This window comes from Scyliorhinus canicula, chromosome 11 (assembly GCF_902713615.1).
Source record: "Scyliorhinus canicula chromosome 11, sScyCan1.1, whole genome shotgun sequence".
Lineage (NCBI taxonomy): Eukaryota > Metazoa > Chordata > Chondrichthyes > Carcharhiniformes > Scyliorhinidae > Scyliorhinus > Scyliorhinus canicula.
In genome coordinates this window covers 167,811,428-167,827,119 of record NC_052156.1, presented here as the reverse complement: position 1 = coordinate 167,827,119, position 15,692 = coordinate 167,811,428, and the positions used below count along the sequence as shown (strand labels likewise).

General features: G+C 49.0%; 1 protein-coding gene across 1 annotated transcript in view; it reads right to left on the bottom strand.

The window, feature by feature from the left end:
* Positions 1-321: 321 nt before the first annotated feature.
* Positions 322-15,692, bottom strand: part of sema3d (sema domain, immunoglobulin domain (Ig), short basic domain, secreted, (semaphorin) 3D) — a 372,874-nt gene continuing 357,503 nt past the window's right edge. The window contains exon 19 of the mRNA XM_038811982.1: positions 322-1,832. Within this exon, the coding sequence (XP_038667910.1) occupies positions 1,440-1,832 (393 nt within the window). The 3' untranslated portion in view covers positions 322-1,439. The remainder of the gene's footprint in view (positions 1,833-15,692) is intronic.

The following is a 15,692-nucleotide window of genomic DNA, read 5'->3' as shown; positions in this document are numbered from 1 at the left end:
TGTGTGTGGGGGAGGGAGGGAGGGTGTGTCAGGGGAGTGGAGGGTGTGTGTGTGGGAGGGAGGGTGGGTGTGTGTGGGAGGGAGGGTGGGTGTGAGGGGGGAGTGGAGGGTGTGTGTGGGGAGGGATGGTGGGTGTGAGGGAGGAGTGGAGGGTGGGTGTGGGGGAGTGGAGGGTGTGTGTGGGGGAGGGAGGGTGGGTCTGTGTGGGGGAGGGAGGGTGTGTGTGGGGGAGGGAGGGTGGGTCTGTGTGGGGGAGGGAGGGAGGGTGTGTGTGGGGGAGGGAGGGTGGGTGTGAGGGGGGAGTGGAGGGTGTGTGTGGGGGAGTGGAGGGTGTCTGTGGGGGAGGGAGGGAAGAGGGGAAAAGTCATGGGGTGGATCGGAGGAGAAGAGGTGTTCATTCTTTCCTCTACACTTCCCTCCAACCCTTCCTTAATGAACTCTCGCTATCTACCCATCAATCCTGCATGTTGACCTGATGGTGACAATTCACCATGAGGAGAATGACATGTCTGCAAGTTGTTACTGCATGGCTCTGTTTTAAGATGTGACTTCACTGAACTCCCCCCTCGCCTCCCATTCCTTATTTTCTTTCAGTCCTCAACAGGAATAAATTATGAAGCAACGGCATTTTTCTTGCGAGCTACTATAACGGAAACTCCACCAAATTTTGTCCATGTTAAAAAACAGTAATTGTTCCATGCGACATTGAGAAAATGGTGTCTCCAAAAAGGTGTCACACTTTCCCTCATTACATTTTACATCAATTTTCATGCATAAACACAATTTATGATTTACAGCGATAAAAATACGATGGGGCGTTCCATTACATAGTATTGAAGCTGATAAAATGATCTAATTAGTCCAATAATAGCTGTATTTTCCACATTCTGGGAGCAGGTTTCTGTCAAGTCTATGCAGTAGGTCAAGAGGGGCAGGAAATGGAAAGATTCTTAAAGTTTGTGGCAAAATCCATCTCAATATTTTAGTCTCACTGAAGACAGCCTAAAAGTTACAGCCATCTATGGGGTATAATGCATCAATGGATGTGTCAGAGCAGAGGGATGGTGAGAAATTAACAAACTGCTGACAGCTTCATTTTCTTCACAAAGCGAGAGTCTTTTTGTTAAGTGTTTAACATTGATGGGGCGAGTTGAAGCGAGGTAGGAGGATGTTTGTGTGGAGCATAAACAACAGAATATTGGAGCAAATGGATTGTTTCTGTGCTGTAAGTAGTTTGTGATGTTGTATCAAAGAAGACTGACGTTGCAGACCAAGAGGTCCCTGTCTTGGTTTTGATGTTGTTAAGTTCATCACATGGAAATGCAAGTCCTTTTTTATTGTGAGCATCTTGTTCTTCTTCAGAACAGTAGTAACGTAGCTTTTGTCAACTCCTTAGGATTTAAAGCCACAGGATTCAGGTTTCCCTCCAAACTATTAGACTACGCGTGGTGTCTGCGATTTCGATTCTTCTTCATCTCCTGCACGTGTTTCCACTTGCCAGCTCCTCGGTTCCTCTGCCGCCGTTTCTCCCGATACCACAGCTGTTCACAGTAGTCGTCCACTGTGAAACTGGCACTGCTCAACAGCTGCACATAATCCTTGTATCTCAGCCGAGACTCAGAGGTAAAATCCTTGGTCTTCCCTTCCTCATCCTCCACTTTCTGTGCATTCTCCATCTGCTCATTCTCTATCACCTTCAAATTTAATTTCATGATTGTGTGGGTAAACGTTTGCTCCTGAGCTTTGCAGTAGTAGAGACCCGTGTCTTTTCTTTGCACACTACGAATCAGAAGGCCGTATTCTGTTTTGATGATCCTGTCGTCAGTTTTTATCTGGGAGGTAAAAGTAAATAGGATATAAATGATACAATCATCGAATCGCAAAGCATTGATGGAAGCCAATGGCCCATTATGTCAGTGCTGGCCACATTGCTTATACATTGATAAAACAATCTAAAAACCAATGTTCAATATTGAAACATTTAAATAAATATTTCTTCAGAGGTATTTAGCCAAACAGTGCAAAGAAAAACTTTCACCGTTCGTTTTGATAAAGATTAATCAGCTGTGGTTTATTAAAGATGTTCACGACAAAATATAATGATCATAAACAAGGTCAACCTGACAGGAAACAAGTTTGATCTCCCAGTCAAGGGTGGATGGAGTCGAATTTCTGTGGCATTTTCCTGATCACTATGCCCCTGACAAAAGATTAGCAGAAACACCAACCAGAACATATAAACTCTCTCCACCAGAGACACAACAGGAGAATGGGGAAAGCACGGCGGAAACTGCATGCAGACATTGTTGAGAAGCGCGGTGACCTTTCTCGCTCCATCCTGGGATCAGGATTGAGCGAGATGCAACCACTGGCATCTCAGTGGTTGAAGTAACCACATCTTCAACATATTAAAAAGTCCAAGCTTCATAAGAAACAGAAAACAGATGTTGGAACCCATCAGCAGTCATCTCCCAATCAGGCAGCCGTGACTTTAACCCCCAGCTTTGGGAATCACCTCATTCTTTAGTTGCAACACTTTAAAGCAGCGAGACCTTGAATAGTTTTGACTGTAATCACCGAGGTGGCAACAAATTAGAAAATAGCTCTGATGGCAATCGTGAGAAAATTGTTGATGAATCTGTCTCTTTTGATCGAGAATTGAAACGATGCTAGAAGTTGGGAGGGGAACTGTGGCAACAGCATCAGGGGCGCGATTCTCTGCTGCCCACGACGGGTCGGAGAATAGCGGGAGGGCCTTCCCGACAATTTTCACAGCCTCCCGCTATTCTCCCCCCCCCCCCCTCCTCCTCCCCCCCCCCCCCCCCCCTCCCCCCGGCCGCCCCCCGTCACGAAACACTGCTCGGCGTTTTTTACGGGGAGCAGCGATTCTCCACAGGCCGATGGGCCGAATACCGCAGAGTTGACGGTTTCACGGCCGCGATCACACCTGCTTTCAGCGTTCGTGAAAACGGCCGCAAAGTGCCCGTCCCGGACAAACATGGCACCGATTGGCACGGCCGCACCACGGCCGTGCCAAGGGTGGCATGGGCCTGCGATCGGTGGGCACCGATCCCGGGCAGCGGGTCCGATACCCGCGCACTATTTGTTCTTCCGCCGCCCCGCAGGATCAGCGGCTGAGGGGCATGACGGCCCGCGCATGTGCGGGTTTGACGCGTTTGCGTGATGACGTCATCCACGTATGCGCGGGTTGGAGCCGTCCAACCCGCGCATGCGCGGCTGACGTCATCGTGCGCGTCAGCCGGCGTGCCGCTTGGCGCGCGGACTTAGCGACAGTCGCTAAGCCCGCGATGCCGTGCTTCACGGGGCCGCGCTGCTAGCCCCACCCGGGGGGGAGAATCGGGTCCCGGGAGGGGGCACGGAGGCTGCCATGAAACACGGCCAATGAAATGTGATGTGAAATTCGATGTGAAATGATCAGAAATGATCCTGCTCTGATGGAGTCTCACTCATGGCTTTTACCCTTGCTGTTGCTGCTCAGGGGCATTGACACAGCTGCAGGGCGTGGACCAGGAAGATGCTGAGATCATTTACCAGACTTTCCGAGCTGTGGGAGATGGGGAGGGTACACAGCACCAATGCTGATTAACGGGAGAGAAAGAGAGACTCTGTGAATGGGGGAGAGAGAGATGGGATCGCTGAATATTTTTCAAACAATTAGCATTCAATAAAACCATCAAGTTTAATTAGATCTGCAAGAAAAGAGGGAAAACCTTTGGAATTTTTGCCCGAATCTTTAAAACTCTCCTGTGTCCGACATTCAGAATAAATCTGTATTTGATTAATTTAGAGCAGGTACAAGTAATTGCAATGAGTCAAATACAGATGTGTTCCAGAACCTCCAGATCTCTCATTCACACGAGAAGGCTGACATGCGGAATAATTAGTAACTTTCTCTTCCTGAGGCTGAAGCTGGCCACTGGGAACAGTAACTAAAGGTCAAGAACGGAGGCTCGCAAACCACATGATAACACGCTGAATTTGTACAGGGTGAAAGGTACACAGTGATGGCACCAGGTTAGGTCACTGCCTAATACCCATTTCTAATGGTCTGTTTGGAGAGTTCCTTCATTACAAATTAATCATCATGTCATTTCCCCCTTTCCATGGCTAAAGTGATTCAGCTGTCCAGTGAACACCGTCACATCAAAGCATACTTCACTCACACAATCAGCATGTAAAGGACTTAATGGACAGAACATTTAACGGAAGCTGACAGTGTGGGATCCATTTATATAAACACTTTCTGGCTCGGCTCAAAGTGGCAATGTCCAAACAGTGAGGGCAGGATACTTTGTAAATTCCAGTTCGGTCACCTTTAGAACAGTGTTTATCACTTAAAGTGCTCGAATTCGAGGTAATTGGCCAAGAGGTCAAAGCATAGAAAGCAGTGTCAGATACAGACATGCAGCAGTATAACGTGGCCCAAATGCCCTGGCTCCCCATCGCTGGATTTGGGGATGGGCTGAAGATGGGCTGGGAATCCCACTCGGAAGATCCCAGGTAAGGGCTAACCCAGCAATTGACCAGAAGCGCTAACTTCCCCTGGACAACTGTGCTGAGCTGGGAACTATCCGAAAAAGTCATTTAAATCACTCAAGCCAGATGGTTCTGGCTGTTTTACACCCACAGTTACTCTGAAAGAGTTTCTGTAGAAATAAAAGCAATTCTACCTTCAGAGGGACTATTTTAAATTCCAACAATGAGACCCACACAGGACACCCTCCCCCAACAACTGACCCCCAGAGGATGCTCCACATCCCCCAACTAAGCACCCACTCCCCACAGTATTCCCCACCTCCTCGAACTGAAACCCCCCCCCCCCCCCCCCCCCCCCCCCCCCCGACCGAACCAGGCCGACCAACCCCCAACCCAAACGACCCCCCGTGACCCGGACCCACCCATGATCCCAACCTGAGGCTTATCGCCCCCTCTCCCCCCAATGCCCAGATACCCAATTCCAGTATCCGGACACCCCATCCATCCCAATGTCCGGATACCCCACCCCAATGTCCGGACACCCCATTCACCCCAATGTCCGGATACCCCATCCACCCCAATGTCCGGATACCCCATCCCAATGTCCGGATACCCCATCCACCCCAATGTCCGGATACCCCATCCCAATGTCCGGATACCCCATTCACCCCAATGTCCGGATACCCCATCCACCCCAATGTCCGGATACCCCATCCCAATGTCCGGATACCCCATCCACCCCAATGTCCGGATACCCCACCCCAATGTCCGGATACCCCACCCAATGTCCGGATACCCCACCCCAATGTCCGGATACTCCACCCCAATGTCCGGATACCCCACCCCAATGTCCGGATACCCCACCCCAATGTCCGGATACCCCACCCCAATGTCCGGATACCCCACCCCAATGTCCGGATAACACAGCACAATGTCCAGATACCCCGCCCCAATGTCCGGATACCCCGCCCCAATGTCCGGATACCCCACCCCAATGTCCGGATACCCCACCCCAATGTCCGGATACCCCATCCACCCCAATGTCCGGATACCCCACCCCAATGTCCGGATACCCCACCCCAATGTCCGGATACCCCACCCCAATGTCCGGATACCCCATCCACCCCAATGTCCGGATACCCCACCCCAATGTCCGGATACCCCACCCCAATGTCCGGATACCCCACCCCAATGTCCGGATACCACAGCACAATGTGTCTCACCCAGTCTGAGGCAGGAAGGTGGGGTGAGGCAGGTGCTTCAGAATTTAAGAGCAGTTAAGTTGCTATGGAGCGATAATTGGTCGTTGACTATCACTCCAAGCAAGTTACAGCTCTGGAAAGTGAATGTCGCTCTTTGATACATTTACACACCGGTGGCATCTCTGACATGCCTATAGATGGAAAGCTGAGCTGTACTGATGCAAAACAGAAAGAACTGTGAGCACTTTGGAAACAGTGACCACAATTCGGTGACCTTTACATTAGTGATGGAAAGGGATAAGTATACCCCGCAGGGCAAGAGTTATAGCTGGGGGAAGGGCAATTATGATGCCATTAGACATGACTTAGGATGTGTTGGTTGGAGAAGTAGGCTGCAAGGGTTGGGCACACTGGATATGTGGAGCTTGTTCAAGGAACAGCTATTGCATGTTCTTGATAAGTACGTACCAGTCAGGCAGGGAGGAAGGGGTCGAGCGAGGGAACCGTGGTTTACCAAAGAAGTGGAATCTCTTGTTAAGAGGAAGAAGGAGGTCTATGTGAAGATGAGGCGTGAAGTTTCAGTTGGGGCGCTTGATAGTTACAAGGAAGCGAGGAAGGATCTAAAGAGAGAGCTGAGACGAGCAAGGAGGGGACATGAGAAGTCTTTGGCAGGTAGGATCAAGGAAAACCCAAAAGCTTTCTATAGGTATGTCAGGAATAAAAGAATGACTAGGGTAAGAGTAGGGCCAGTCAAGGACAGTGGTGGGAAGTTGTGTGTGGAGGCTGAGGAGATAAGCGAGATACTAAATGAATACTTTTCGTCAGTATTCACTCAAGAAAAAGATAATATTGTGGAGGAGAATGCTGAGACCCAGGCTATTAGAATAGATGGCATTGAGGTGCGTAGGGAAGAAGTGTTGGCAATTCTGGACAAGGTGAAAATAGATAAGTCCCCGGGGCCGGATGGGATTTATCCTAGGATTCTCTGGGAAGCCAGGGAAGAGATTGCTGAGCCTTTGGCTTTGATTTTTAGGTCATCATTGGCTACAGGAATAGTGCCAGAGGACTGGAGGATAGCACATGTGGTCCCTTTGTTCAAGAAGGGGAGTAGAGATAACCCGGTAACTATAGGCCGGTGAGCCTAACGTCTGTGGTGGGTAAAGTCTTGGAGAGGATTATAAAAGATACAATTTATAATCATCTAGATAGGAATAATATGATTAGGGACAGTCAGCATGGTTTTGTGAAGGGTAGGTCATGCCTCACAAACCTTATCGAGTTCTTTGAGAAGGTGACTGAACAGGTAGACGAGGGTAGAGCAGTTGATGTGGTGTATATGGATTTCAGTAAAGCATTTGATAAGGTTCCCCACAGTCGTCTATTGCAGAAAATACGGAGGCTGGGGATTGAGGGTGATTTAGAGATGTGGATCAGAAATTGGCTAGTTGAAAGAAGACAGAGAGTGGTAGTTGATGGGAAATGTTCAGAATGGAGTTCAGTTACGAGTGGCGTACCACAAGGATCTGTTCTGGGGCCGTTGCTGTTTGTCATTTTTATAAATGACCTAGAGGAGGGCGCAGAAGGTTGGGTGAGTAAATTTGCAGACGACACTAAAGTCGGTGGAGTTGTAGACAGTGCGGAAGGATGTTGCAGGTTACAGAGGGACATAGATAAGCTGCAGAGCTGGGCTGAGAGGTGGCAAATGGAGTTTAATGTGGAGAAGTGTGAGGTGATTCACTTTGGAAAGAATAACAGAAATGCGGAATATTTGGCTAATGGTAAAATTCTTGGTAGTGTGGATGAGCAGAGGGATCTCGGTGTCCATGTACATAGATCCCTGAAAGTTGCCACCCAGGTTGATAGGGTTGTGAAGAAGGCCTATGGTGTGTTGGCCTTTATTGGTAGAGGGATTGAGTTCCGGAGCCATGAGGTCATGTTGCAGTTGTACAAAACTCTAGTACGGCCGCATTTGGAGTATTGCGTACAGTTCTGGTCACCTCATTATAGGAAGGACGTGGAAGCTTTGGAACGGGTGCAGAGGAGATTTACCAGGATGTTGCCTGGTATGGAGGGAAAATCTTATGAGGAAAGGCTGATGGACTTGAGGTTGTTTTCATTAGAGAGAAGAAGGTTAAGAGGTGACTTAATAGAGGCATACAAAATGATCAGAGGGTTAGATAGGGTGGACAGCGAGAGCCTTCTCCCGCGGATGGAGGTGGCTAGCACGAGGGGACATAGCCTTAAATTGAGGGGTAATAGATATAGGACAGAGGTCAGAGGTGGGTTTTTTACGCAAAGAGTGGTGAGGCCGTGGAATGCCCTACCTGCAACAGTAGTGAACTCGCCAACATTGAGGGCATTTAAAAATTTATTGGATAAGCATATGGATGATAAGGGCATAGTGTAGGTTAGATGGCCTTTAGATTTTTTCCATGTCGGTGCAACATTGAGGGCCGAAGGGCCTGTACTGCGCTGTATCGTTCTATGTTCTATGTTCTAACTGCATTTGTAAAGCATCTCTCATGATCTCAGGATGTCCAAAAGCACGTTACAGGCAGTAAAGTACCTTTGAAGTGTAGCTACATTTGTGATGTTGGAAACACAGGGAGCTTCCAGAAAACAGCAATGTGACTAGGACGAGCTAATCGGTGTCAATAATATTGGTTTCGGGACAAATATTGGCCAGAACCTCAGGTAGAATTACTCCCACTCTCCAAAATAGTGCCATGGGATCATTTAAATATCCTTTCCAAAAGCTGCAATTCTGATTTTCATCACTTTTTCAGAGTGCAATGTGTCCACTTGAATTATTCGCTCAAGTTTCTGTAGTGGGTTTCAACCCAGAAGCTCAGCCAAAGCACATTTAACATTCATGAAGAAATATGAATACTTTCTCTCTCCAAATTACTAGGGAGAGAAGCAGATCTTAATTGTCACGTATACAGAGATTCCATGACCCCAATATTTACTAAGGTATGTGTAATAATAATCTTTATTATCACAAGTAGGCTTACATTAACATTGCAATGAAGTCACTGTGAAAAGCTCCTAGTCGCCACATTCCGGCGCCTGTTCGGGTACACAGAGGTAGAATTCAGAATGTCCAATTCACCTAACAAGCACGTCTTTCGGGACTTGTGGGAGGAAACTGGAGCACCCAGAGGAAACCCATGCAGACATGGGGAGAATGTGCAGACTCCACACAGATAGTGACCCAAGCCGGGAATCGAACCTGGGACCCTGGAACTGTGAAGTAACAGTGCTAACCACAGTGCCAGCATGCACAATGTGACTCACTATTTGAAGTTGTTACAACATCAGCAACATATATTTATATAGCACCTTAACATCACAAGTCATTTCACAAAAGTGTTAACAAACAAAATTTGACACTGAACTTTCAAGACAAATGATGGTCAGGTGTAGGATTTAAGAGGAGGTTTTGAGAAGGAATTCCAGAGCCTAGCACCTTGGCAGCTGGAGGCATGGCTTCCAACAAATGAGCAATTTTAATCGCGGATGATCGAGGCCCGATCTGGTGCGGGGCAGAGATCATGTAGGGTTGTGCGGCTGGAGGAGGTGACAGGGAAAGGAAGGGTCGAGGCCATGGAGCGACTTGAGAACCAGAATTAAATTTTACAATTGAGCTGTTATTTTAAACAGGAGCCCATGTAGCCAGAGAGCACGGGGGCTTGGGTGAACAAAATATGATGCAACTTAAGACACGCTCGGTACTACTGTCACCCATTTTATTCAAATAATCCAATCAAAATTTCAAAATTCAAATACCAAAGGAAACAGTGACAGAATCTCGCAACAAGAATAGATTAAAGCTGATATAGACATTGTTCAATAAAACCAGGAGGCATTCCAACCTCCGCAAGTGCGCTGCCAGAGTAAGCAAAGATCAACTCCTTAACACAAACTGAAGAATGCAACAAATGTCATTGTCTCAGAACACATCACATGGCACTGACTTCAATTAGCCACCAAATAACTAAACAACAGCAAAGATCTTCTCACCAACCAGGGTTGCAAAGAGAAAAAGACGTTTGAGAAGTGGGTGAAAATAACACAAATGAGAAAGTTGATGTTTGCTTTGTGTGTTATTGTTGCAACAGGTTCAAAGACTCCCAAGGTGGAAATGAGGGTAAACAAATCAAATAGTGGCCAGGGGTGGCAGGGGTGGGGGGGGGGGGTGGCGGGGGAGAGAATTTGTTTCTGTGAATATTTAAAGTTTAGGAACGTCTTTGTCCCAGGGCAATTCAAAATATGAAGCCAGCAATTTAAGAATCCTGCAGTGTTTTGGATGCCACTTCACACTGTAAATAGCTGAATGCTGGGCACATGTAAGCAAGGACCATCCTGGCTAGTTCTGAGCTATGCAGAGAACCACTGCTTTACCATCTGACCTGCTGTCAAGCTTTATTTCACAAGCGATGCTGCTTATTCCCGAGAGTCTGTCAGATAGGAAGCAGTATGCAAATATTGACCTAAAGGTAAAGGGCAAACAATCTCCCGCTGAGGCAATTGCTTCCAGTGAAGTTTTCTGTTTTCCTTTCCTTCACTCCTTCCTTTTGGGAATCATTAATAGGCCCCAGTGGCCACATTACACTGACGCACAATCACTCGCGTAGATCTCCCCTTATTGTCACAACACTTACAATGGTGATGCACGCATGTGAACCTTCAATAAGGCAACCTCTTTGAACAAGGAATAGTAACACGCTCTTATAAAAATTGATAATCACCCCAGTTTCTGGAAAATATTTGGTGAGCAGCATTATTTAAGGTGAGCATGGTCAGTTCTGGACAATGGAACCTGTTTCTATGTTTTGCCTCTAGTTTATATATCAGCCCCAGACAGATGTAGTGGCTCAGGAACACTTTCCTTTTGTCTCAAAGTGCCTATTTCCCAGATGTGGCATCCTCTGGGTGAAATTAACAATTTGATGCAAGGACAGAGGATGCTGGAATAAAACTCGGCAGGTCTGGCAGCATCTGTCAGGAGAGAAACAGAGTCAACGTTTCGAGTCTGTCGGGCTCTTCATCAGAACTAGAGAGGGAGAGACGTCTTGGATATTAAACTGTAGCTGGGACAGGCTGCAACAAGATGCAGCAGGTTTAAATACAAGAGACAGCTAGGCTAGTGTGTGGGGAGGGGGGAGGGGGTGGGGTCGGGGGGCAAGGAAGGGATGGGAAGGTTATTTCACTGAATAAATGCATGGGATATATTTTTACAAGGGGGTCAACCTGGATCAATGACATGGCGGGTTTCATTAAGCTAGAGAAGGTCAAATTCGCCCTGAGAGGGTCGGTACAAGGGTTCTTTAGGTGGTGGCAGCCTTTTCTCGACTTTCTGGCTCAACGATAGGGTACGGGGACAGCAGCAGCAGCAACCCGGGGAGGGAAAAGGGGAGGGAAAAGGGGGGGGGGCCGACAATGACTATGTTTGTTTATTTAATTTTAATATTTTTTAAGTTCTTTTGTTGTTCATTAGGGTTGGGGGGGTGGGGGGATGTGATACATGCGCCGATACGGTCTGGGGGTGTCACAGTTATTATGGGTTATTTTGTTGCATTTCATTGTTTGTCGTTATGTTTTATATTTTCTGTAAAAAATTCCAATAAAAATTATATAAAAAAAAAGATGGAGAAGAAAGGTTGCAGTCTAAAGCTGCTGAACTCAGTGTTGAGTCCAGAGGGCTGTAATGTGCCTAATCGGAAGATGAGATGCTGCTCTTGCAGCTTGTGTTGGGGTTCACTGGTGGACTGCACCTGGCCAAGGACGGACATGGGGACATGACAGCAGGGTGCTGAGGTAACGACCACCCAACCAATCAAGAGTACGGCTCACAATGGCCTCATTTTGTCCCCGCAAGGGAAGAGAGCGGAAAAGGGCCAAGTCAGGGGCCAGAGTAGCAGAGATTCGAGTTCTCACCCCCTATGAGGAGCGAGCCTTGGAAATCTCGGCATTGACCAAAGAGAGAGCGAGGTTGGCCAAGGAGAGAGCAGCCACCAACAGCAAGATGGGCCTGTGCCGCAGAGGTGAGAATCCACTGACCCTTCACCCAGGTGACCTGTCTCAAATGAATAGTTCATGTCAGACAAAATGGACCTTCCCTCTCTCAGACCACATGTCCATTTTCTCCATTTGATCGGGCCGGGCCATCCGGAGTCGACCCCCCCCCCCCCCGCCACCTCAGAAGAGAGCTCCAAGGAGACCACCATCGAGGTGTCACAGCTGTCACTCCCACCTTCCACCAGTGCAGAGACATGCACCTTGATGGGTGACAGTCTTCTGGGGCACAATCTGGTGAGCACCGCACAGTTGCACAACAGGTGGAGGTAGGAACATTCAGGGGAGACAGCAGACGAGGTCTGCTGGATCCCAGGGCTCAGCTGAATCACAGACAGATACCGAGCCTCTGACCAGGTTCTCCCAGAGGTGATGCAGATGACAGGGCACAGCCGGGAGATTCTGGGGTGGGGGGGTGGGGGATGTCAGCAACATTCCAGTGAGTACATAGCCGATTGGAGGAGTCCCAAAGAGCTACTGGTGCAGGAGATGATGTCGACAATGCGTGGAACCGAGGCCAAGACTGCACTGGTAGTTAGCACAGTGGAAATGCTGGAGCATGGCGTCAGCATTGGAGGGGTAATGTCTAAGGCACGACTCAGTCTGCGGAAACCATTGGCTGAGGGCATTGCCATCATGTCCCAATCAATGAGGGGAATCTCCCTGATGCAGGTGGACATGGCTAGGGCATTGACACCATGGTGTAGGCAATAGGGAGCCACCACGACTGGCAGAGCCAGGTGATGCAAAGGCCTCTGGAGCTTAATCCAACTGCCCCTCCACCCCATGGAGACCCCCAAGGCCCAATGGGCACCCTCAGGGAGGAGGAAGCGCTGGACGCCACCCCGGGCCTGCCACCAAGGATACGACGGCGGTTACCAGTTCTTCCAAATCCCCCCTCCTGACACCAGCGCACCTCAAGGGCAGAGGGCAGCACAGGGTGGCATGGCGACGCCTCCAGCTCCAGGCCCTCAGGGGACACCTGGTACAGCAGTGTGGTGACCTCGTGGAGGAAGAAGGACACGTGGCCTCGTCTGAGGAGGAGGAGCCAGACCAGGAGAGGCTGGAGGATGGCAGTGACAAGGGTCCGGCGTGCCCCGTGGTTACATCGACCCTGAGAGGGTGGGACAGGGTAGTCGGTGGTGGTGGGGAGGGGGCGGGGTGGAAAATGGGAGGTTGAAGGAGGGAAATGAGTGGGAAGGAGGGGATTGGAGGGAGGGAGGATTGGGAAAGGACGGGTTGGGGCATACTGGAAGGATTGGGGGAAGGACGGACTGTGGGGGGAGGGGTGGATTGAAGGGAGGGGGGATGGGGGGGACAGGATGAGCTGATGGATAAAGCCTTGTCCTATGAAAATCAGGCAAGAACGAGGGTCTCCCTAGTCCACGGGACACGCCGGACCCTTGCCGCTGCCATTCTCCATCCTCTGGCATCGTTTGCGGCTACGCCCTGATCTCGTCCTCTAGCCTCTCCTGGTCAGGCTCCTCCTCTTCAGACGAGGCCACGTGTCCCTCTTCCTCCATGAGGTCACCACACTGCTGTGCCAGGTTGTGGAGGGCACAGCAGACCGGCACAAAGTTGGAGACCCTCTGGGGGGTGGGGGGAGGGTACTGAAGCCCACCACCAAAGCAGCCCGGGCACGGGTGGCAACATGGGTCACATTATATTGGGTCTCCGCCTTGCTCTCCGGCCTCTGCATTGGCATCATCAGCCAGGGCCTCGGTGGAGACCCCAATCCCCCAAGGGCCAACCCGCCATCCTAGAGTGGTCATCAGAGACACCAGGGATCTCCGGGTGTCCCAGGAGATAGCTGTCATGTACAATCCCTAGGAAGCGATTTAACTACATTATTTCCACAACTCACATTCTGAGGAGAATTTTTTTTCCTTATCATAGAATTTACAGTGCAGAAGGAGGCCACTCGGCCCATCGAGTCTGCACCGGCTCTTGGAAAGAGCACCCTGCCCAAGGTCAACACCTCCACCCTATCCCCATAATCCAGTAACCCCACCCAATTTAGCTCACCAGGCTAAATCACTGGCTTTTAAAGCAGACCAAGCAGGCCAGCAGCACGGTTCGATTCCCGTACCAGCCTCCCCGGACAGGCGCCGAAATGTGGCGACTAGGGGCTTTTCACAGTAACTTCATTGAAGCCTACTCGTGACAATAAGCGATTTTCATTCATTTCATTTTTTCACTAACTGCAATTTTGGACACTAAGGGCAATTTATCATGGCCAATCCACCTAACCTGCACATCTTTGGACTGTGGGAGGAAACCGGAGCACCCGGAGGAAACCCACGCATACACGGGGAGGATGTGCATACTCTGCACAGACAGTGACCCAAGTCGGAATCGAACCTGGGACCCTGGAGCTGTGAAGCAATTGTGCTATCCACAATGTTACCGTGCTGCCACACAGCGTTATCACAACGTTAAGTGCTGGAAAATTAAACTCTTACTGTTAAGTGAACACGAGTAGGTCAGGTGGTGCTTTATTTTTTTCCAACAACATGCTCCAACCTCAATATCTCTTCGGCAACAATTTCAGAATTTGATTTGACATGAAATAAATCACCAGAAAATGTAGGGGTGGGGGCAGAGGGAGAGAGGGATTTCTCAGATTGTGGACAATGACCTCCTCCAGCCATTACTCAGATTCACACTCCCACCAAATCAAGCTCGGAACAGGAAGCAAAGTCTCTCAAAATGAACCCTCCTGTCTCGGAGGACACAACTTGCTTTGCATTATCCTTTTAACGTGACGTAGAGTGACGCGTGGGTCAGGTTCTTTCCTCCTTTATCCTCGCCTTATGTTGATCAGGGTAGTTTCCGTAATAAATTCAACCAGTAGCTATGAAAGTCGGAATGAAATGGAATATCACTGGTAATTGAACTTAAGCTTCTAAATGGCCAAATTAGAATCTGCTCCAAATAAACAATTTAATGAGTGCCTGGATATTTAGCTCCAAATCATATCCCCAGGGGGCTTCGTGCTTAGAGTTATAAAGGCCTTTGTGATGCCATTAAACATACGTTTGCATTTCAGCTGAAATGATTGACTGTTTGAGATTTATTGCAGAAAGAGAGACTCTCTGTCTTTGTGAAAATGGCACCACAGGCCCGAATCCACAGGTCCCGCCCCTGAACCCGGCCCCCACCATTTCACAGTGGGGGGGAAACAGGGGTGGGTCAAACTTTGTACACGCGGAGGCAGCTGCGCTTGTTAAACTATAGCTGCCTTCAGTCAGATCTCATCATCATCAAGAGGGAATGGGAAAAACGTCTTGAGCACAGTGCACCAGTGCACCCTGGGAAAGGGGTTAATTTACCAGGGTTGTTTGGAATGGGAGGGCAGCATCCGGCCATTGGATGTAGGGGCAGAAGTAGGTCATTCAGCCCATCAAATCTGCTCGGCCATTCAATGAGATCATGGCTGATCTGCTGTGATAATCCTCAACTCCATTTCTCCACCTTATCCCCATAACTTTAGATTCCCTTACTGACGAAAAACCTGTCTATCTCAGCTTTGAACACACTTAATAGCCCAGCTTCTGCAGCCCTCTGCAGTCAGGAATTCCATAGATTCTCTGCAGATTCCAGCACAAATCTGGTTTTCTTGATTAATAAGGGGGCTTTCTTGATTAATTAGTGGATCAGGGGTTATGGGGAGAAGGCAGGAGAATGGGAATGAGGAACATATCAGCCATGATTGAATGGCAGAGCCGACCTGATGGGCCGAATGGCCTAATTCTGCTCCTATATCTTATGGTCTTACTGTCTACCTTCTGAGAGAAGGAACTTTTCATTATCTCGTTCTTAAATGGGTGACACCTTACTCTGAGATTGTGCCCTCTTATCCTTCCACAAGAAGAAACATCCTCTCAGCATCTAGTCTGTCAAGCCGCCTGCGAA